General features: G+C 40.0%; 1 protein-coding gene across 4 annotated transcripts in view; it reads right to left on the reverse strand.

Annotated features, from left to right (window-relative positions):
• The window catches only part of Adgrg6 (adhesion G protein-coupled receptor G6), a 138965-nt gene extending 115047 nt beyond the window's left edge, over window positions 1-23918 (reverse strand). For 2 of the 4 annotated variants that reach the window (XM_021174750.3, XM_085842657.1), the window contains exons 1-2: window positions 23222-23917; window positions 14136-14236 (exon numbers count right to left, since the gene is read on the reverse strand). In XM_021174750.3, the coding sequence (XP_021030409.2) occupies window positions 14136-14236; window positions 23222-23253 (133 nt within the window). In that variant the 5' untranslated portion in view covers window positions 23254-23917. Of the gene's footprint in view, window positions 1-14135; window positions 14237-23127 lie in introns of all 4 variants that reach the window. The other 2 variants (XM_085842658.1, XM_085842659.1) reach the window with 2 other exon arrangements.
• Window positions 23919-24036: the final 118 nt, after the last annotated feature.

The following is a 24036-nucleotide window of genomic DNA, read 5'->3' on the forward strand; positions in this document are numbered from 1 at the left end:
CCAATGCCTTTCAAGTTCAGATGGTTTTTTGTTTTTGTTTTTTGTTTCTTACCATCTGTGGATCCCCTGGGACATGGATATTAAGAGCTGATGATTATGTCTTATTGTTTGGCTTCCATCAATGGCTCCATTTTCATTATGCTACTCATTGTGAAAATACTGACGTTTAGGAATGAGTTGCTCATAGCAGGTGTTTGTCAAAAATTAGACCATCTTGAATGATTCTTTCAACTCATTACTTAGTATCCAGGAAAGAACAAACAACCCTTCAGAGGGCACTCAGCAGGTGCCCAGTCTACTCTAAACACAGAAATCTCAAGTGCTTGACTGGAATTTACATTCTGGTTCATGCCTTATATTTGTTGAGCAATCAATCTACTTCACAATGAGATTTGTGGACTTTTTACAAAGATCATGGGCTTTAAAAAAAGATTAATGACTTTATAGTAAGTAAACTATTCCATTGCAGTGAAAAAACAGGTCAACAGATGTGCAAACACATGTATACAACAACAACAAGCAGAGGGAGTGTTTCTGGGCCACCCTCTCTTATTCTTTGGTTTTTATTAAACTTCACAAATTAAAAATACCTGCTGGTCCCATATAAGTCAACTAACAGGCAAGAATCTACTATATGAATATGAAAATATAATCAGTAAAGTGATAAGTTGGTTATTAGATTATTTTTGCTAAATAAAAGAAAGAAGCTATGAAGGAAGGGTCTCCGAGCAGAGTGGTGCGGACACTTGGCCTCCCACTGAACTAGACTCTAGCTTTTGCAGCCATGTTGGTTCCTACACTGATCACTATACATGGCTACTGAACATATGGGGATGAGCTTCACCAAGGCAAATGCAGTAAAGATGGAGATCCATTTCCTGCTGGCCAAAAGAAAACACACCAGCCAACAGCTAAGGAGCTGTGCCTTAGAAAGTCATTATGACTTACCTCCTGGTTGAGCCAGTAAAATACAAACAATTCTGAGGATAATGACTTCTTATATACTAAACCAACTTCAAATACACTTTCTAGTCTAATTATTTCTTAAATTGATGTGTGTGTGTATGTATGTATATATATGTATGTACATGGTACCTATTTAACATACATCTATTTATGTGATAAAATTACAAATTTTAAGAATACTATTTGATGATTAAGTGTATTTCCTGTGTCATTATACATTTCCTGTGTCATTATGGTAACCACCATTTGGAACTTCCAGCCACCCAGCTTAACTGACTAAGTCTGCTTGTGGTTGGATGCTCTCTCCAGGCAACAATTTATTGATTTTATCATTGTACTTCATGAAGCAGAATCATAGCGCTTGTACTCGATGTCCTTTTCTTTATTCAACATGTCTGAAAGATTCACAGCTCACATGGCCACCAGTCTCCATAGGTCTCTCCAATTGTGCTGAGTAACATTGTATTTTATGAGAATAATAAAATCTATTTGTCCATTTATAACTTGATGGGAATTTGAATAGTTTTTGGCTTGGGACTATAATATGAAATATGGTATTATGAAATCCTTGTAAAGTTGTCTTTTCTGTGAACAATGCTTTTATTTTGTTTAGTTAAGTACTAAATGATACAATAGTGTGTGTGTGTGTGTGTGCGCGTGTGTGTGTGTGTGTGTGTATGTGTGTGCACGCACGCACAAGTCCATGCACATGTGTGCGTTTAACTTACAAGAAATCATTCTACTCTTTTCTCTTGGTCAAACTATTTCACATTTGCACACCAGTGTAGCAAAGTTATGGTTATCGTCCGTATTCATGAACACTGGTAGTTTTTTATACTCTTAATCTTAGCCAAGCTTGTAAAACTAAATCAGTACTTCCCACTTCAAAGGCAACATTATCACTATTTAAACCAATTTTCTTTTGCAAAAATATAAATCAATAGATTAGATGAGCAGTATAAATATATATATTATATATATTCATAAAAACAAACATTATATTTACATATGTCTCAACTTATAGAACAGGACATATGTACTGATTTTATATTTTTATGAAATTAATATTTGCTTATTGAAAACAGTTCTGTAAAAAATGGAAGAAATTGATGGATCATAAAAATTTAAACTGCTATCTTCCTTCATTTTTTATTTATTCAATTATTTATAACTTAAACTACTATGTTAAAAATAACATAATTCATAGTTTTATTTCATTTCTCCCATTATACTTGATAAGTTATGAATATTTATATCTTTAAAAATGTGAGTGAAACATGAATGGTAAACTTTTCTTGGTAGATACCTAAATTCTCTTCATGGAAAGCTATTACAACCAGTTTGGGGATGTCCATCCACATGTGATGTCACCCTTAGCGGCTTGCTGCCAAACACTTTCAAATAGCTTTAAAGATATCATGACATTTCGAAAATGTGATACAACACTAACATATATTTATAGAGCGATATGAATAACCAGCTGAGGGTTGCTGGACCTTGTGTCTAGTGTGCATGGGGTCTTCAGGAGCAGGGGCTTAGGCTTCCACCTCTGGAGGGCAGCCAGGGCAGCAGCAGTAACCTACAGTGCTTTGGCAGTCTTGTGGGCAACTCTGACCAGCAACTTAAAAGAAGAACTCTGCCTGCTGTTGAGGTCTTGTAAGATAGTCTATGGCTTGTGGGAGATTTTCATTTCAAACATAAATGTATATTTATATACCAGCTTCCATGCATTAGAGGTATTTTTAGGTAGATAGTTAAGAGTATGACGTTTCCGGACGTCCCTACTGTTGTTCTGCCTTCCTCCCTGTATTCAGTATATATCCCTTCCCACCCCTAGTTAGAGCCCCTCCTACTTCTCCACTACCAGCCTCAGACCACTTGTACTTTGCTATTCCCCTCTCTACTCCCCCCCACCCCTGCACTGGTTCCATTTTACTTTCCTAGTTTCTGCAGTTATTCCAGGCTATGTGCTCTTATCTAATGATTTGGTGCTAGGAGGCCTCAGACAAGGTAGAACACGTAAAGTTCATCTCTCTAGGTCTGGGCTACCTCACTCAATATGATCTTTTCTAGTTTTATCCATTTACCTACAAATTTCATATGTATGTGTGATGTGTGTATATATATATATGTGTGTGTGTGTGTGTATGACACATATTTAATATCTGTATATTTATGTGTGAAACCACGGAGAAATATATATATATATATATATATATATATATAACTAGCATTTCAGAAGCTATAGCAATGAATTCTCACCAGCATGGCAGCCTAAACATGACCTGAACAAGGATAACACCAGCACATGCTAATCTGAATGGAGGGAAGTTTATGAGGCCTCAACCCTACACAACCAACTAAAGAAAACTAAGGGATGTTGAGAGCAGGAGAAATAGGTTTCCCCAGAGTGAAGCACACCAATGGTTATCTGATACCAAGTGGTGGGCCCTGAAAACATACAACTAACAGATTGAGGAGGTTGGTGTGTGTGTGTGTGTGTGTGTGTGTGTGTGTGTGTGTGTGTGTGTGTAATGATTAAAGACAAAGAGGCCAGGAATTTGAAAGAGAGCAAAGGGGTTAGTACATATACTTAGAACAGTTTCTATGGAGGAAAAGAGAGGAGGAAATAATGTAATTATATTATAAATTCAAAATCTTTTTTAAAATATTCTTTAAAAAATTCAGAGTATATCACAGCAAACCAATTCACAGAATCCTTTCTCAACTTACAGGAGAATTTTAAATAGATTCATGTTACATTCAGTCACTAAATGAGCAAAATGGAAGCTTTTTCTTTTTCTTATCTTATTTTATTTTATTTTTAGGAAAGAGTATGCTTTGGCTTAACCCATCCTAGTAATTCTCCTGCTTCAGCCTCCCAAGTCTGCTGGTATTACAGGGTGTGTCACCTAGCTGAAGCCAAGTTTTAAGCCTGTGACATCTGGAATATTTATCCAGAAAACATAAAATAAAACAGAGACTACTCAACATCACTAGTTCAAAACCCTCTCTGCCAGAAACAGGAGCTGAGTAACTCACAGACATTTACCATGTTACTAACAGTACCGCCCAGCTTATACTCCACAGGAAACAAGGCTTCTATACATTCAGAAAGTGTTTGTGATTGTGAACAAACATTGTTATATTTTTATTTCAAAGTTGGCCTTTTATCCTATGTTTGCAATTGCTCAAGCAAAGCAGGAGTCTAGTTAGTCTTGAGACCGATACAGGAAAAAAACTATCCTCCCTCATTCAATTTCGCGCATCCACAAATTTCTTGACGCTCATTCACGTAATTCACACTGTCCTAAAGTCTAACAGTTTTACATTTTTAAAAAAGTGTAATATGCCTTTGTTCCTTGAAGGTATATTGTTCTCTCCAACATCATAAATTATACTTCCCTATGAAGCCTTATTTCCATGTCTCTTCCTCCTGTTTCTAGAAAATCCTTTTCATTGCATCTACATTTGCACCAGCCCATTCCCAACACGGATTCCCCTTCTCCCGTGCCACACCCACTCTTGGGCTTCTCCCTGATATCAGTAAAGGTCATGTTGACACTCAGTAGATATAATCCACCCCCAGAGCACAGTTCTACAGCCAGTCAGTCAGTTCAACTGGAAAAAAAAAAAAATCTGTTAGCGTGCCCAGTGCTGAAGGCATACCGACTTTAACTGTTTCATTCATAGCCCTTACTGGAAGGCTACTTTATAATATTCCCTCTGTGAAAACTTTTCTGACATGTTTTCTGTCATCAATTGATGTTATATTTGTAATTTTAGTAAACCACATGTCAGCCTGCATCCTACTATTTGTGTTCCCTGTCAGTTTCCCTATAAGATTATGATTACACCTAAGAAAGGAGCCATTGAAAAAAGGGAATAAAGGGAGGCAATGGAAAGGAAGGGTCAGAGAGCTCTCCTAGGACGGTATGACACAGAACCTAGCTTTTAAAGTTTGTGATTATCAATATTTACTTTGAACTTTTAGGAGTGGGGAAAGGAGGAGGCTCTGAGATATTTCTTAGCTCTTAGACAAACTAAGCTCATCTTGCTAAGAGGAATCCAAAATCTTAATACACCAGCTTAGAAAGCAACTCAGGTCCTCTGAAGCAGCTTTACTGGGCACATTCCCTAAGTGTGGAGCAATTTGAATAGTGTCATGTTTGCAAATGGACACCACCTTAAAAGAGGAGAAATGATTTAGAATCCATAGAACAGTTTCTTCTGGCCTGGCTCCAGAAGAGGCAGGCATCTCGGCTATGCAAGTAGAAGACATGTGAACACAAGTCAGGAAATGAGAAGCAATGAGTATTTAACCACACACCGACTATGACATCAGCCTTATAAAAATGAAAATCAAAGGTGCTACATCATCTTAACAAAGCCTACTAGAGAAAAAAAAATCCCACAACTTAGTTTTTGGTGAAATGTTAAGGCTTCACTTAAACATTGAAACAGAAAATTTGAGGTCATGACCTTCTGGGAAACAACAGACCTTCAATTCACTATTCTCAAGAGGGGAAATTAGGAGTCTAAATAGAAAACTTGTACTTCTGTAGAGCCAGTTGGGGAGCAATTGGCATACCCATCTGCCTAGGAGAATCCAAGAGGGTAGACGTATAACACAAGGGTAGATAATCTCTGTAGGCCTGGATTTCTTCCTCTAGTATCATTACTACAGCCAGTGATACCCCTTTGAGCAGAGAAACCTCATTGTTTTTCACCTTTAATTTTTTTCAGAACTTTTTCAACTCACCAAAACCGTTCTTCATTCTCAGGAGAGGTTAGTATTAATGGTGCATGATATACGTAAGTTCTGGAGTTATAGTTAAGAGATAAGCAAATAAAAGAGGGAAACTAGGAATGTACACAGTGGTGGTTTGAATATATTTGGCCCAGGGAGTAGCACTCTTTGGAGGTGTGGCCTTTTTGGAGGAAGTGTGTCACTGTGGGTGTGGGCTTTAAGACCCTCATCCTAGCTGTCTAGAAGCCAGTCTTATCCTGTTTGCCTTCACAACAAGAGGTTGAACTTTCAGCTCCTCCTGCACCATGCCTGCCTGGATGCTACCTACCATGTGCCCTACCTTGATGATAATGGACTGAACCTCTGAGCCTTTAAGCCAGCCCTAATTAAATGTTGTCCTTGTAAGAATTGCCATGGTCATGGTATCTGTTAGCAGTAGTAAAACCCTAAAACACACACAAGAGCAGAGAATAATGTAGATTCATATTTGAAGTACTTTCCCTTTTCCAGATATGTGTTTTACATTAATGATAGTCTTCAAAGTTTTAGTCAGGGAAAGGCTCCTCTAAAAGGGGAGTTGCATACATTATAAGAATTTGTCCATTCTTATGGCCTGCCTAAAACCAAGAACAATGACTAGTGTTGTAATCACATAGTTGATGAAAGGTGCCTGATTATTTAAATGGGTTGGCTTTGTGTTCTCCATGAGCTTCTGGGGCTCTTCTGTTTTTCTAAGCCAGAGGTATCATCAGGCTTGTAGTAAAAAATGTTAGCAGGTCCATTGCTTTAGATTCACAGTAGTTGAGGTTTTGAAGAAAAATTTGTAATTACATTTAAAGCAGATGATTTCTAAACCACAAACTTGGATGAAGTATATTTGGGAATGACTATAAATCGGGATATCTCAACATAAATACATAATAATTGAACTATGTTTTTAAGAAAAAAATTCTTCAAATGATTGAACATACCATTAGGAATTCTTTAGCAACAAATGAGCTTCAACTACAAAGTCACTACATTACACAGCTCCTATTGAGCTACTTCACTGCTCCTGGAAAGATTTAAGGTTAAGGCTAGTATGATCTGGTGACAGGCAAACCCATTTGGCAACCGACAGCCTTGTTTTCTTTCCAAGCATTAACCTGTTGTAGCGCAATGCTGGCGAGAGAATATTTATGTGACTTCAGCAGTCATGATGGGATAAGTATATTTTCTTATTTGACCACCAATGTTCTTCCTTTAAACTATATTTGCTTTTAAAATCTGGTCTGTGTTTTCTCTCTTTGGTTCCTTTCCGTTACTCTTTTCCACATTCTTTACTTCCTGAGAGTCATGATATTACAACCTCAGTGAGAACAGTGTCAAAGGAAAGTCTAGAGTCTGCCAAGTTTACGCTGTACAAGAAAGTAACCTGTTTATCCATCTCTAGGTCTAGTTCTCTGTACCAAATGATACAGTCAAATTGAATGGGATGACACATCAGAGAAAATGCTTAATTAAAACAAGCACCTGTGTATGCATGCTTGTAGAGATGGGTGTCTGGTGTCTGCTTCAATTTTTGTCTATGCCATTTTCTGACAAATTGTCACCCAGTATATCAGGAGCTCACAAGTTTGGCTAAACTCACTGACCAAAAATACCCAGAGAACCCTCCTGTCTCTGCCTCCACAGGGTCTAGAGAGATACCTCCATATCTACCTTCCACCTGAGTGCCAGGCATACCAACTCAAGTCTTCCTACTTTTGTAGCAGACATTTTACCAACTGAGCCTTCCCCTCAAGTCTTATTCTCTTTGAAGTGAAAGAGCTTTTGCTTAAAAATAAATCGAGGTGGGGGCTGGTGAGATGGCTCAGCAGGTAAGAGCACCCGACTGCTCTTCCAAAGGTCCTTAGTTCAAATCCCAGCAACCACATGGTGGCTCACAACCATCCGTAACAAGATCTGACTCCCTCTTCTGGTGTGTCTGAAGACAGCTACAGTGTACTTATAATAAATAAATAAATCTTTAAAATAAATAAATAAATAAATAAATAAATCGAAGTGACACACAAAAGCAAATGTGTCATGCCTGAGAAGCATGCTTGCATGTGCCCCCCAAAGAAAGCAACAGCTTACTATAGGCAGAGAGAGCCCTGGGGTATGTTTGTGATTGTATCAGGCTCATCCATGTTCTAATTCCTATTGTCTAGATAGTTCTGTGTATAAATTATTTCTACATAATATCACTTGTAATGAGGCAAGCTTGACCTGACCAGGGACAGTAGGACTCTATGTCAGCACTCAGATCTCTGTGACCCCATGTATGTCATGTCAGTCTCATTGGGGACTCCATCATACTGGTTATCCACTAGGGACTGTCACTAGAGTAAGAAATAAGTCACTTTCATTCCATGTTTAAATAACTGACTTTGCAACTTTTTCTGTAGGGATTACCTGTTTGGCATCACCAGACTCCACTGTCTAGGGTTTACTTGTTCAACTACATTGGCTCTTTTCATCTGAGGCATGAGATGGGGTAACGGTCCACTCAGTCCTTTGGCTGAAAGCTTCTAAAACAGTCAGAGCACCTTGTCATTGACTGAAACATGAATACATTTCCAACATATGTGTCAGGGCCTGCAAAAAGCATTGCACAACTCCACGTACACATTAAGACATAAGTGGCTTAAATTTTTGAAGATTTATATAATGATTATTTCTCTGGACATTTTGGATCACATCTTAAAATATGTACAGTATCAGTTTACTATGAATGCATACTTCATCACAATAGATACTATATTCCAGTTGCTTGTTCTAAGAGCATGTAAAAGTTAAGACTCGAGCAAGAGCAGAAAGCATACATTTTGTTATTTGTCTAGTCGCCTGCCTTTTAGAACTGTGTTGTGCTCAGGGACAGAAAGTACCCAGCATTTGGAGCCAAATTTACTTCCATTATTACTTCCCCTTTCTGTCACTGATGTCTCGTGGATGTCAGAACACCAACCTGCTGATACTACTGGTTTTCAGGGGAGAAGGGAGGCTCCTCCCCCAGTGCTCATGACTAAGTCTATCTGTGTGGAAACCAACTTTTGGTTGCTTAGGAATTTGTTGGCTTATGGCTGTTTGTTCCCCTACTCTACTTGAAGCCATAATTTCTGCCTGCTTTTATATCATTATTTATCTTCAGAGTCACAGAGTGTCATGCACAAAAGGAAGTTATGATCTCAAACATGTCTAAGAATCTTCAAGTAAAGGAGTCAGCTCAGTGACTCGGAAGGTCTGTCATTTGCTTAAATACTCGGACCAGCTTCTGTGTGGCTCATTCAATCAAAACAGCAGCAAAGCTCATGAAGTTCTCTTCAAATCACAGGACTAATATATGGTTGTGGTAAAAACAAAACATTTGGGGCAGTATGATGTCTCAGGGAACAAAGACACTTGGTTAAGACTGGTAACCTGAGTTCTACTCCCAAGGACCACATAGTGGAAGAAGAAGACATAGTCTCACAAGTTACCCTCTGATCTCCATCTGTCCTTGCCCCACAACATACAGTAAGGAAAAAACAAGTTTAATTATTTTTTTAAATCCACAAGTATATAAACTGTCTCTGCCTTCTCCTTCCCCCAGAGATTACTCATTCTGAAAGCTTGGTCTGCTCCGTTTTTTGTTTAAATGTGTTTATGAAGTCACATAAACATATAGATATAAAATGTCCCACTTCTCTAATATGACCCATTAGAATGTGAGATAATTTCATATTCCTCTATAATCTGATTTCTCATTCCACATTATTACCTCAGACTAGCCATTATAGTAAACCAGTATGCATGGTTTTACCTCATTGTTTTTAAGAACTCTGTGGTATTTCATAGCATGATGTAAAATGATTTATATAACCATTATCTGGCTGATGAACAATTAGCATTTTCCAATTGCTTGCTGTTACATTAACACACTAACACACATCTTGACATATGCATTTTTATTACCTGTGTGTAGAACTTGTATCCAAAGACAACACACACCTCAAATTTTATGACGTATTTGTCAACCACTTTTCTGAAAGGGAACTAATAGTGCTGTTTTCCCAACAACTTCAGCTTTGCTAACAACTCTTTTAACAGTTGGTAAGCTGGAGTGTAAAAAAAAAATCACATTTTATTGTTTGAATTTTCATCTATATGGGACCAGTTAACATGTCCAGTTGTTATTTTGTTGTAGTTCTTACTGTTACAGCCATCATGAATCAAGAGCCAATGAGTTGTTTTTCATGTATTACTTTCAATAATTGTTTTTTTTTTCCTTGAAGGCGTATTGTTAACCTACCTACTAAGACTAAGACTGTTGATGTTGCCTTTCTGACGTATAAAGTATGGGTGCTAATAGAAATAAACTATAAGAATTTCACTTTACTCATTTGAACTATCAATTTTAGTAGTCTAAAGAATATCTCAATCATCCACCCTAGCTATTACAATCAAAATAGCAACACATTTGCAATGAAAAATTTCCAGTAAGTGTAGATTACTCTCCAGGACATTGGAAAGAATGACACTGGGGATCCTCTGAACTGTGGGTTGAGAATGCATCATCTGCTAGAGCAGTGTTTCTCAACCTGTAGTTTGACGCCCCTTTGGGTGGTGGGGCCTTCACAGAGTTTGCCTAAGACCATTAGAAAACACAGATTCCTAGCCAAATGGATGGACCTGGAGGGCATCATCTTGAGTGAGGTAACACAATCACAAAGGAACTCACACAATATGTATTCACTGATAAGTGGATATTAGCCCAAAACTTAGGATACCCAAGATATAAGATACAATTTGCTAAATGCATGAAACTCAAGAAGAATGAAGACCAAAATGTGGACACTGTGCCCCTTCTACAAGTGGGAACAAAACACCCATGGAAGGAGTTACAGAGACAAAGTTTGGAGCTGTGATGAAAGGATGGACCATCTAGAGACTGCCATATCCAAGGATCCATCCCATAATCAGCTTCCAAACGCTGACACCATTGCATACACTAGCAAGATTTTGCTGAAAGGACCCAGATATAGCTCTCTCTTGTGAAACTATGCCGGGGCCAAACAAACACAGAAGTGGATGCTCACAGTCAGCTATTGGATGGATCACAGGGCTCCCAATGGAGAAGCTAGAGAAAGTACCCAAGGAGCTAAAGGGATCTGCAGCCCTATAGTTGGAACAACATGATGAACTAACCAGTACCCCGGAGCTCTTGTCTCTAGCTGCATATGTATAGAAAGATGGCCTAGTCGGCCATCACTGGAAAGAGAGGCCCATTGGACTTGCAAACTTTATATGCCCCAATACAGGGGAATGCCAGGGCCAAAAGAATGGGAATGGGTGGGTAGGGAAGTGGGGGGGGGGTATGGGGGACTTTTGGGATAGCATTGGAAATGTAATTGAGGAAAATACATAATAAAAAATAAATAATAAAAAAAAGAAAACACAGATATTCACATTACAGTTTACTACACAACAAAATTACAGTTATTAAGTAGCAACAAAAGTAATTTTATAGCTGGGAGTCACAACAACAGGCACTGTATTAAGAGATTGTATCATTAAGAAGGTTGAGAATCACTGTGACAGAGGAGCAATCACACAGGCAAGCACATCAGAAGCAGCAGACCTATTCTTAGAACGTGGGGATCAAAGAAAGAGTCTGATGAGAAGGGAAAGTCAAAGAACAGACGTTTGCCTGAGAAACAGTGAGGTGTGACAGAACCTTCAGGTGGTCTGGGGGCTTGTAGAGGCTGGCAAAGAAATAGACAAGGACCTTGGGTAGGAATCAAATTACTATATTACTACAAAATTAATTTCCACATGTAAAATCTGAGAGGTATTATAAATCTAAGGGAGAAGCCCACCAGCAAACAGACAGATGACTCTAGACTGAACGTGAGGACTTAGGAGACATTAGCATCAAAATGCCATTAAAAGTCCCCAGAATGTAAGATGGTCTAGTCACATACAAAGCTGTGAAAGGTTGGAATGTGGACATAAGGGACATTACAGTTAAGCACTAAGTGTTCTCATCAAATACAGTGTTAAGCTCACTTCTCTAAATGGCAAGAATGAGAGTTAAGTTTCTCTAAAGTGGTAATCAGAATCATTTTTAAACATCTGAGTTCCTTTTAAGAAATGCCACTGCTGAGTTAGTAATCAAGGCAAGAATTTCATATATCCAAATATCCCTAATAACATCTACAGTATGTGGGGGAGGGTGGGGAGGGGGCTTCAGCCATTTATGTGTGAGGTTTTGGCACAGTGAATAAGAAAAGGCTAGAGAAAAGCAAATGCAAAGTCCTCTGAGCAAAGAAACTGTATTTGATGTATTCTAGGGGCAAGGCAAGAGAGATGTTTGTTGAAAGAAGAGACACTTGGGGCCAGAGAATCACTTCAAATGAACTTGTGATTGCCTTGTCTCAGATGTGGGTGCCTTCTAACAGCCTGAACACCCCTACGCGTCTCTAGCCTCAGCCCCAGTCCCAGCCTGGTTGACTTATTTTAATTTACTTTAAAGTATAAGTTTGATTCCACTTATTCAAAAGACAAAAATTCGGGGATGCGCATACATCAGTTAGAATGATGAGATGTAAAAACGCAGGGCCCAATTTGAGGTACAACTGGTTTGCAGAAACGTTGAAAGTTTACAAACGCATGACCTCACAGAAACGAAAGTAAACAGACCTCAACTAATTTTCACATCATAATTTATCTTACATCATCCAGCTGGTTCTTGAAAAACCACTTTGAAGGTTAAGAAATAGTTCAGGACTATACATCACCGAAATTCCATCCACATTTTGCTTTCAGATCTCCTTAAAGCACTTTCTTTTGGCAATGACTAAGGAACAGAAAGACTGACTTTACACAGATATTCTACAGAACACACACAAAAATGCACCCAGAAATCAGTTTTGTTTAAAAAGCTTTTTTAAAAGTGCCAGGGATTTTCCAAGCGAGTAGCTGAAAACTCTTCACATGGGAAAAAAAATTCTCTGCACACTGAGAACAAACTGAGGGTCATGATTCATGAGTAAGCAGTTTTGGTGAATAATCTACTTCAAAGATTCCTCCAATGCATCATTTACACAAGCATACAGAATATTGTGAACCTGAACAATCCGATTAAATCCTGAATCATGTCACATAAAAATCAAGTTACTTTGTTAATTGACCTTTTAACCCTATTCGAATGGGAAATGTGATAAAGTGAGTGTAAGAAGAGAAAATAAAAAATAAACAGTGAACTTAATAGAAAAGCTTCAAGATAACAGTGTCCTTTAAAACCCTGTCCATATGGCGCAGTTGAGTTGGCCTACGTATGTGACTATTTATAAAAATGTAATTTTCAACATCCAAAGAATCCTAGTTCAAAGATTAAGGAAAAGCTCAATTATAAGAAATAAATGTTTTAATTAAAAAAAGACACAAAGATAAAATAAACTTTTCCATACCCTATAATATAAGCAAACTGTGAGCTAAAAGGCATAATTTTAAATTCCTTCATCAAAAATTGCAAAATTCATATTGCAAAAAGTTAATCAAGTCAGGATTGATGAAAATTGGCAAAGTCTACATTTTCTGTAAATGACTGCATGAGAACTGGAAAGGAAAGGTAAGTGCAGTGGATTTATTCAACAGAAGAAACAGCCAGTACCTTTTCTCTGTCAGTTATGTGGTTGTCTGTCACTCACTATAGGCTAAATAAACAAGTAAAATCCAAAGGAGGATAGCAAAGAGTTAAAAAGCTCATTAGGAATCAGAATAATGGCGGCCATGATAGAATTCATATAGACCTGGAAGGAGATGGAGGATAGAGACCAGAGGCCAAAGGCAAAGTTAGAAGGATGTGAAATGAAAGGAAGGAATGTAGCTATTAAAGATAAGGTCATTTCCTGTCTGAGAAAACTCACAGAATTAACTACCCAGGTTTCCCCAGGGCTCACGGAGACTAAACTAACAAGTCTGAGCTGCAAGCGCCTGACCTAGGCCCTCTGTAAATATGCTCTGGTTGTGTAGCTTTGTCTTCTTGTGGCACTCCTAACAGTGGGAGCAGGGTACTGTCTGTGACTGTTTTGCTTGATTTGGGGAGCCTTTTTGCCCTACTGGGTTGCCTTGGCTAACCCTAACCTGAGGGCAGATGTCTAGTCATTTTGCCACTTGATAGGCCATGTTTGGTTGAAATCCCTGGAAGGCCTGCCCTTCCAGAAAAGGAGTGGATGGAGGAAAGATGAGGTTAAGAAGGGACAAGGAGGAGAAGAGGGAGGAGAAACTGTGGTCAGTATGTGAGCTCTCATATATGAGAAAAGAAGAAAAAAGGAGTTAAGGCCATTTTGATAAAATGGACAATCAAAAGTTTACAGTGAAATCCTTACTAATCCGGCTGTGAAGAGAGTCCTACCTGAGAGAGGAACACAGGTAACACATAAAACAAACAGGAACAGCAGGGCGCTTGGCTTCAGTCTCCAAGGGCAGCACCTCTTCCCGAGAGTGTCAAACATCCTGCAATGAATGACAGAAAGTCACAGTCAGGACAGATACTCTTCATTAAGGCATTAAAACAAATCATGAAAGTATGGCTCTCAGCAAGGACTGAACATAGAGCATGCTTTAGGCTTGTTTTCAAATAATGAGCTTAATAGAGAAGGAATAGAATTTGGGGCAAAACAAGCGTTCTAACCACGTCCTCAAAAGACCCTTAAAAGATAGCAAGGACCAAATTATCCCCTACGAGTGAAGAGAAAGAAACTAAATGCTTCAGGAGTTAGCTAAAGGTTTGGTGGGCAACCCTAGGGACGTTAATTTGGATCACCAGTGCACATAAAAAGCCTAGGGACCTGAATTAGATCTCCAGTGCCCATAAAAAGTCAGGCAGTTCTGTAATTCCAGTGGGGAGGAAATGCTGACTGAAGGACCTTTACTTGCAAGACTGGCCAAAAACGGAGGTGGACAGTGATTAAGAAAGACACAAGATGCTGACCTATGACGTTTACAGGCACCTGCATGACATGTATGGACATGTACACACATCTACTGACTACACACATACACACACATGCACATATACATGCTTGCACATGTGCACACACATACATAATTTCATCCGTTTTATTTGTTACATGTACACTTGTACAGGTTCAGATTTAACTCTATTTTGTGTCTTCTGTCTCCTGACTGTCTCTTGCCTGAGTCAGAATCTGCGTCTATCTGGAGACTGTTTTGTGAATCTATTTGTTCCTGTGTCTGTTTCCACTCCATGTCTGATTCTGTCGGTGTATCTGTGTGTGTATGTGTGTGTGTGTGTGTGTGTGTGTGTGTCTAGTGTGCCTGAGAATGAGTGGTATCTGCTCCCATTGAACTGCATAGAATGCATCACATGGGGGAAAGAATGGGCTGCTTTTCAGAAGAAATTTTTAACAGAGTTTGACAAGAGATTAAGTCACTGGCCTCAACTGATCCCAACTGACCCAGCCATCCAAAACCATTGTTTATCAACCAACATCCGTAAATGGTTGCTTTCAAGCTCTACAGCAGATTTTAGGAAGCTGCTTTTAAGTTCTGTATCTGTTGCTTTCAGCAAATGATTGACTTGCACTATTCTGAGCTGGGGCATAGAGGAGTACATAATTTAGAATTTCAGCTATACACTGTCTGAGGCTGTGACGCTAACTACAAGGGAAAGTCAAGGCAAGTAAGGAAGGTTGTTATGTCATTCTCTAAAAGGCAGGTTAAACAAACAGGCTGAGTACATGGTAGGATGGTACACCTAAGGCCCATATGACCTCAAAGTGTATTCATTACTAACTCTGCCTGTGAGCCCCAGCAAAAGTTCTTAGAATGTAAGGGGTATTTTCAGAATCTTGCATCACCACACACGTGGTTACAACTTCCTTACAAGACTATATATGGTAGGTATGTCTTAATAAGAGGAGTAAATATTCACGTCATTCCACAAATAAAGCATCATTCATTAAGAAATAAAACTAGGGCTGGGTATGGTAGCACACACCTCTAATACCAGCACTCAGGAGGCAGATACTGGTAGATCTCTGTGAGTTCAAAACTAGGCTGTCTATGGAGTGAGTCTTGGAACAGCCAGGGCACTGAGAAATCTTGTCTCAAAAAGAAAAAAAAAAAGGAAGAAAGAAAGAAAGGAAGAAAGAAAGAAAGGAAGGAAGGAAAGGAAAGAAAGGAAAGGAAAGGAAAGGAAAGGAAAGGAAAGGAAAGGAAAGGAAAGGAAAGGAAAGGAAAGGAAAGGAAAGGAAAGAAAGGAAAAGAAAAGAAAGGAAAAGAAAGAAAAGAAATAAAGGAAGGAAGGAAGGAAGGAAGGAAGAGAGAGAGAAGGAAAGAAAGAAAGAAAGAAAGAAAGAAAGAAAGAAAGAAAGAAAGAAAGAAAGAAAGAAAGGAAGGAAGGAAGGAAGGAAGGAAGGAAGGAAGGAAGAAAGGAAGAAAGAAAGAAAGAAAGAAAGAAAGAAAGAAAGAAAGAAAGAAAAAATTTCAACTTTAACCTCTTCCACATCACCAGATATGAATGCCCATCTATTGTCAAAGGGAAATATTTAAAATAAAATTAAATTTCTCTTCTTTCCCTAATATGAAGCATGGGAGCATTAATATTCTAAAAGTTGAACCCATTGTATGTAACAATACTTATCAGTGTTTCTAATGACTAGTATTCGCCAAGTAGTTCAGAAACTACTCTGTATGTTAGATGCAGGTGAAATGGTTGATCTTTGTGTATAGCAGTGTTATCTCTTCCCATTTTTAAACTACACTTAAGTATTGTGTGTCTGTGGGTGCCTGCATGTAGAAGCTAGAGGACAACTCCGGGGAGTGAGTTTTCTCTTTGTATCCTGTGGATTTCAAGATCAAACTCTTGGGTCATCAGATTTGGTGTCATGTGCCTTTACCTGGTTGACAACCCATTCTGCTGGACCAGCAGTGTCATCTCTAGATTGAAAAATGTATTTGCTAAAGATTTAGAAAAGATTCCATGTTCATCATGGCTCACAACAGACTTCCTTGAGTCAGCGTCATCAAATGTTGCAAATCTGCAAAGGATGTAATAAGGACAGAAGCTATTTGCTCATAGGGGCCATAAAAGGATCTGAACTGACAGGAGGCAAGGCCAGGCATAGGACAGCAATGGGAAGAAATCACCAAGTCCTAACACACTCAAAAAAGACAGTAAAGTTGCAATTGCTACTAGAAAGTAACATTATTTCCAAAAGAAGGACAAGCTACTTTCTTAAAGTCCCAAGTCTGCTTACATGGGTAATGAGTGTAACACTAAATGGGAAGGCAGAAAAAGACTCAACTGAGAAAATATACACAAAAGAATTCCTGTACTTGCCTTAAGAATACATATCGAATCATTGTTTTTCTGTGACACTGTCACGTCAAAGAAAACATGGATTACATTAAAAACAGGTCTGCGTTTGCTCCCTAAGACCTGCACAATCCCAAAATTCGATTAGCTCTGTTGTGTCTACGTGTCACCTGTTGTGTCACCTGTAAAGTCAGGAGCTGCAGTGTGCCTAGCCCTAGAGTCACTGACTGATATCTTCTAAATAAGATGATGTCTTCAAAAGCCAGTGCACGATATCTCACAACCTTTCCATAAGTAACAGCTGATATTATAATTACTGTACTACCAGACTTGCTAAGGTGAGGGTTTATTCTATCTGCTCTATAAGAGAAGGAAGACACTAAAACAGTAACAGTCAACAGGCTTAATCACGTACGCCCATACCCTTCAAGTGAATCGAAAGCCACTCCTGGGATCACCTGGGAGGAAGGCAAACCATTTCATGTCTGCTATGAATGAATAAACGTTATGTAGTTCCTGAAATTCCTGTCACAGTCTTCTATGCCACATTCTACAAGTTCCAACCACAGGCAGCTGTCCATTTGGAATTTCTAAACTAAGAAAAGATTAAGACCCGAAGAGGATTTTTAGGGAGGGGGGGGAATGGAACACATGTTTGTATATATTTTCATCCGATATATTTGAAGCTAAAAGCAGCTACCCATTAACAGGAACATGTTTGAATAAGTAGTAATACTGATACTAACAGGTATGGATTCTAGAATGACCAGTGTTTATTCTGTCCTGTTCCTCTGTTAAGCATATTATTTGTGGATCAGACACTTTCGACTGTGAGCCTTGTTGCTTTTTTTTGTAAATGGGCCCCTACCACCCAGAGAGAACTTCTACCTCTAGCTCAGCCAGAAGTTTTCACAAAAGGCAGCAAGATATTCTGTCACAGGGAAAGGTCACGTATTTGGAAGAATGGGCCTGTTTCCTAATGACATTGTATGAATGAGTTGTTCCCCGTCCATGCTGGGGATGAATTAATTGGCTGTGCTTCTAAGACAAAAGAACAATTACGTATTCAAAGAAGCTTAGAGAACTGGAAACCCAAAAGATGATGAATCGCTTATGGCTTTCACTGAAGAAGAAACTGAGGTCCCGAAAAATGGAAAAGAACTGAGATGGCTGCCAGCCTTCCCTAAGAGTTACATGCCAGCCGTCTATCCTCCTACTCTGTGTGGTATCTGGTGACTCTCCTCCATCAATATGTGAACAGTGTCACTCTCTCCTAAGCTCATACATGCTCTCAAACAGGATGCTAGACAGTGTTCATTTTCCAGGCAACTTCTTCGCTATAAAAAGCTCTGATGTTTCACGACTCCATAACTGATCCTTGAGTTGTTTGACCAAACCTGTCTGCAATCCTATCAAGGAATAGCTGCAAATGAAGACCAGAGCTTGACACATTCCAGGACCAAAGACTCCATCACTGCAGACACAAAAGTAGCCAGAACAGTGCAAGTGCTTGTGACCAAATATAAACCATATGATAAGCCAACTTTCATCTACTTTGCTGTTTAGCAAAGAGCAGAAACAAGTAAATTAAGAATAGAACGGTGGAAGGAAAGTCCTGTGGGTCTTCTCAAGGGATCACTTAGCAAAAATACATTCCTGAAATTTAAACAGCTTTCTCAGAAGAACGGAAAATCCCAAGCAGGGTTACTAAGGTTCTAAACAGGAACTTCAGCTCTGTAGAGTTTTGATCAAGGTCTCAAAGTTTGACCAAAGAGAACAGAAACTTTTGTTTTTACTTATGTGTATGTGTTTTTGAGTGTATATTCCAGATGCATGTGGGTATGGGTATCCATGGAGGTGAAACGAGGGTATGTTGTTGGATCCCCTGACAATGGGGTTACAAGTGATTGGGAGCCACCTGATGTGGATGATAAAATCAACTCTGGTCATCTGAAAGAGTGGCAAGTGCTCTTAACCAATAAGCCGTCTCCCCAGCCCCCAGAAACGTATTTTAAAGGAAAATTAATTCATATCTTGTATAATTTTCAAAGACTTTTTCATTATGCAGGCAAAGCTACTATCTCACAGGTGAGAATGTAAGAGATTAAACTACTTGCACAGCTCTCAGGGTAAGTCATGAACCCCAGAGCTTTGTGTTCAGCTGTCCTTTAGGGGAGCAGACAACCCATATCAAACCCTGTATCAAATCAATAGGCTACAAAATACCACACATTTGAGCTTCATTTCAGAAAGCTGTGGGGAAAAATACATTTCATAGAGATGCTAACAGGATATTAGTTCTTCTAACATCAACAGTAGGAATTCACTTCCTCGACCACATCCCTGCTGTGTTTCTCTGGTAAATCTTTTCATAGAAGGTTTTGAGAGTGACAGAGAACACCTTGAGATTCTATAGGGATAAAAGAACAGTAATTTAACATATTCAAGCCTACTTATAATAGCATTTCTTCCTTCAGTGAAAGATCATGTTCCTGAGACTAAGCTATGCATAAAGGAGAGAAAGTGCTATCCTGTTACTGAAGTGAGACCCCTTTATTAAGTTGGCCTCACCCCACACCACTACTAAAGTCTCACTTGCTGTTCAGGTCTTCACAAAGCCTTCCTTATTTGAATATGTATGACTGGCTCATACCACGAAGTCACCTTGAGAATTTATACAAATACACACACACATACACATACATAGGATCACACAGGCACACACACATGAATGGATACACACATGTAGACACTCAGTAAACTGAGAGAGATAACTCTAATTTATCAACATCTATTTTTTTCTTATTTTTCTTATTTTGCTCTATAGTTTTGTAAAATGTTCTTAATAAAAATTAGCCAATGGATATATGGGATATTGCATTTTTTACAAATATAATTGAATCTACAATTATCTTAAAATTTTTTCAATTGAAAAAATTAAATCTTTAATGTGTGCAACGTGATTTCAGAAAATTCTGAAAAAGACAAAATTATAGGGTAGGTACATGCAGGAAATGAGTGAAACAAATGATGTTACAAATGATAATACATAACTCTAAATGATGTTACAAATGATAATACATAACTCTTGGGAAAAGAATACTTAGCTGTTCTTGCATTGGTGTGTGTGAGAGAGAGAGAGAGACAGAGAGAAAGAGCCTTTAGAAGGTATGGACCTAGAGCTGTAGTCATAGGCAATTATGAGCCATCCACCCAACTGAGGGCTACGAACTGAACTCCTGAACTCTTCAAAAGAGGCAAGGCTCCTCACTGTTGGGCCATCTCTCTAGTCTCCTGTGAAAGCTATTTGTATTCGTTCAAATTTCTTGTAGGTTTACAATTATTAAAACAAGGCAAGCAAGCAAACAAACAAACAAACAACCCCTTAAATGCAGCCAAAATATGCCCTGGGGTATATCAGTGCTGTCACCCGTGCTGGTGAGTGGCACTGCTTTGATCACTGTCAGCTGACAGAAGTGTCTCTCTTGGATTTCCTGTATTTGGATTGGCAGGATCAAGTCATATACATACTTTTCTATTACAGTATAAATATTTTTCTTTCTGATTGTGTATTTTTTTATCAACGCTTTCATAAACATGCAAGCTTTCGTTGCATTGGCTGCCTTTTAAATCATCTTGAAAGGCATTCCAAAGAACTCCACTCCAAGTGAAGGGAAGGTTAAGATGATCCAGGTAGCCGCACTTGTTATACTGGAATTCTTAGTCGGGAGTTGGTACAGCCCTTAAATGTCATCATTTCCACAGAGCAGTATACATGATAATGTCATCTAGCTTTGACAAGGCAATGATGTCATCCAACTAGGCCTGAACATGGAAATACATATCTTGCCACAAATACTACACACTTTCTGTTTAGTCTAAGTATGAGATAGTCTCTAGAAACTTCTTCTTTCCTCAGAAATGTAAATTCTATATAATATGTGGACAGTTAGAAACATGATTGGGTCGAAAGATATTATCATCTGTTTATTTTTAATATATAAATGACATTTCTCTCAAGTCATTATTCCCAGAAATCAGAGCGACACTTCACTTAGGCAGTAACAAATATGGGCTTCTAATACTTCCCATAAGCTAACAGACAATGGTCTCATTCACCATTCACATTGGAAAGGCACAATGTCATGTAACTTATAAAAGCCATAAATGGAACAGTATCTTCATGCAGTGTGAGACCCACAAAGGTCACCCTTCCTAAATCTCCTCAATTTCTCAGAGCATGAAAAACATGCAATTGTAATAACTCCTAAATATATTTATAAAGTCTGTAATCTCAAACCATGAGGGTAACAATATACAAGTTTGTTCTTACCAGAAAGACGCTGCCAAGACCCTTAAGTAGCCTGTGTATTTTTATTTACTGAAATTAAAATTTGAAAAATATAATTTGTCTCCCATTTCAACGTTTTTAACAAGATAATAGAAATATTTACCTTGGGTAGCTTGGCATTATCTCCATGTAGTCTACCTTGGCTAAAATGGGTTAAACTGTCTCAAACAACTGCACAAAAACCATACGCATAACCATCTTGAAAGAGGGAAAATATTTCCACAGAAAGAGTTTGGTAAGGAAATTTAAATCAAGGACAAAAAGCTTTGGATGATTGTTTGCTCATGACTCAACCTGAGAAGACATAAATTTAATCACACTTAATCCAAATGGACTAAGTAATTTAATTGCATTATCAAGAGAGTGTTATCATTACTGGTTGATCAGTTGTGTGTGTGTGTGTGTGTGTGTGTGTGTGTGTGTGTGTGTGTGTGTGTGCTTTTAATCCCATGAGGTCTCTATACCTGGGGAGGCTGCCTAAACATCTCTAGTGAAAAGTCAGGGTATGTTTGCAGGAAAAACTGAAGTTGGAAACTAACTTAGCAGTCATTCCAGACCTGTTGCCTGCATAGGAGAACCAGTCTTATGTTACAAGGCTGGCTGTTTCCCAAGACAAATGCTTACAAGTTATGCATTCGTCCATTCCACTGGCAGAAGCAAAACTGTAAAAGTCACAGGTGTGGCATTACTTCACATGGAGTTTTAATAAAAATAAGTGGTATTCATTACAAGGCACAGAGCAGAGATCAGAGCTGCAGCATGGCCGGTGTGGTTGGTATGCGCTGTTCTGTCTCCCACCTTAAAAATGCGTTTGGGGATGCAGACAGGACAGAGCAGCGAAGGGAAGTAAAGACTCAAGACCCTTGGTGCTAACCTGGAAGAGGAAATTGAAGTGGAAATAAGTAAGGATGGAGTAATGGAGTGAGGGAAGTATCAATTTGTTATACCTCTTCAACAAGTTAGTAGAAGGGGGTTAAACGTCTGCCAAGTTGATGGCCCAAGAATAAAGCAAATGGCCGAGGGAATAATTACAGTGTGAAAAAAGGCAACAACGTTTAAGTTGACCGCAAAGATAAGTGTGACCCTTCTGAGAATCACTGACCAGTTGGGAAGGCCAGGAACTGCGGAGGCTGCTCTTTCACCAGGTCCCTCTGAGCCACCCCACAACTTGGATGGTAGTTCCATCCAGGCAAAACCTTCATGCTTTTTCTGACTGTCTCACCCTCTCCTTCAGTGCCTCCTACTTGTGATTCTACCGGAAGCCTCCATCACATTCCTTATTTACTTGTTAATCAACATCGGCTACTGAGAACACTTTTCTGAGTTCTTCAAAGAAAACAGCGAGAGGTGGGAGGTTACAACTGGATAAAAAAACTCATTTAAATATCTATGAGGTCTAAGAAGGACTTCTTCAGGCAAAAGTGACAGCTGAAAGCCAATGTCTCCCAGGCAGTACCTTCCCAGACCCTAGGTGTTGATCCCCGGAATGCTGGCTTGACAGGACCACAACCCTGAAGACAGATACACAGTGCGTTCCTACTTGTTTAACCTGAATCAAAACCCTGCCATTCTTATTCTTTCCACTGCCCCAAAGTGAGGTTTAACTCTCTAGGGGAGAAAGCCACGCACACATGCTCTGGCTCAGTTTGGCAATACCCAGTCCCGGGTGCCTCGAGGAGGCACGCTGAATCTTCTCTTAACTGCAGTTGGTACCTTTCTAGGAAGCGCTGCTCTAAAGTGGCGAAGGGGACACAGATGGAGGTGCGATGGGCTCCAATCTGGAAGGCGACTTACATGCTGGCATTACCGTGTGGAGATTCCCAGAGGCCGCACACTCATCCTCCAGCGCTCCTCTGCGTTGTTGCCCTCAAGCTCCACCGAAGGAGATCCGGGCTTTCGGGACCGCGACCCGCAGGACCCTTCGTCACGCCCTTTCTCGAGAGTTCATAGGGTTTCCCGGCAGCTGCTCCTCGCCTGCGCACGGGGCGGCGCAAGGTGGACCCGGGACGCGCGCCGCGGAGTTCAAGATCAGGTCCGGCGCGCGGGGGAGCGGCTGACGGCGGCAGATTCTGCCGCCCGGGTGGAGAACTTTCACAAGAGTTGGGACGAAGGGCTCCGGCGAGCGAGTGGCGTCCGATCCCGGCCTGTGGGGCTTGGAGAGGCTGAGATCACCAGGCTCCTGAGCCTGCGGCCAGGCGCGGCGCAGCGCTGGCGTCCGTTTCCCCCTGAGGCTCAGGTGCGGCTCGGCGCGCCCCCCCCCCCCCGGGTGGCCCCAGCTCTAGGCGTTTAGAGGACAGAGGACCGTCCTGCAGGCGCAGCTGCCCCACCCAGGGCCGGCCACCCGAGGGCAGAGGCAAAGGGAGAAGTCGCCACGCGGGGCGGGACCGGCGCGGGCGGTCGGGTTGGAAGACTGGCACAGAGCCAGAAGCAGCTCCGGGGAGGGGACCCCGCTGACCCCGAGGTCACCCGCCTGCCGCGAGAGCAGAAACCCGCAGAGCTTGGGTGAAGGAGCTCCGAACGCAGGCGCGCCAGTGGGCATGTGTTCTGCACGCTGCCAAGAACCCGGGCTGTCCCTTACTTTTCCCTTTCTTAGTTCTTCCTCCTCCGCCCCCCACCCCCTGC

Source organism: Mus caroli, unplaced genomic scaffold, assembly GCF_978045245.1.
Source record: "Mus caroli unplaced genomic scaffold, Mus_caroli_1 scaffold_9, whole genome shotgun sequence".
NCBI classification, from domain to species: Eukaryota; Metazoa; Chordata; class Mammalia; order Rodentia; family Muridae; genus Mus; species Mus caroli.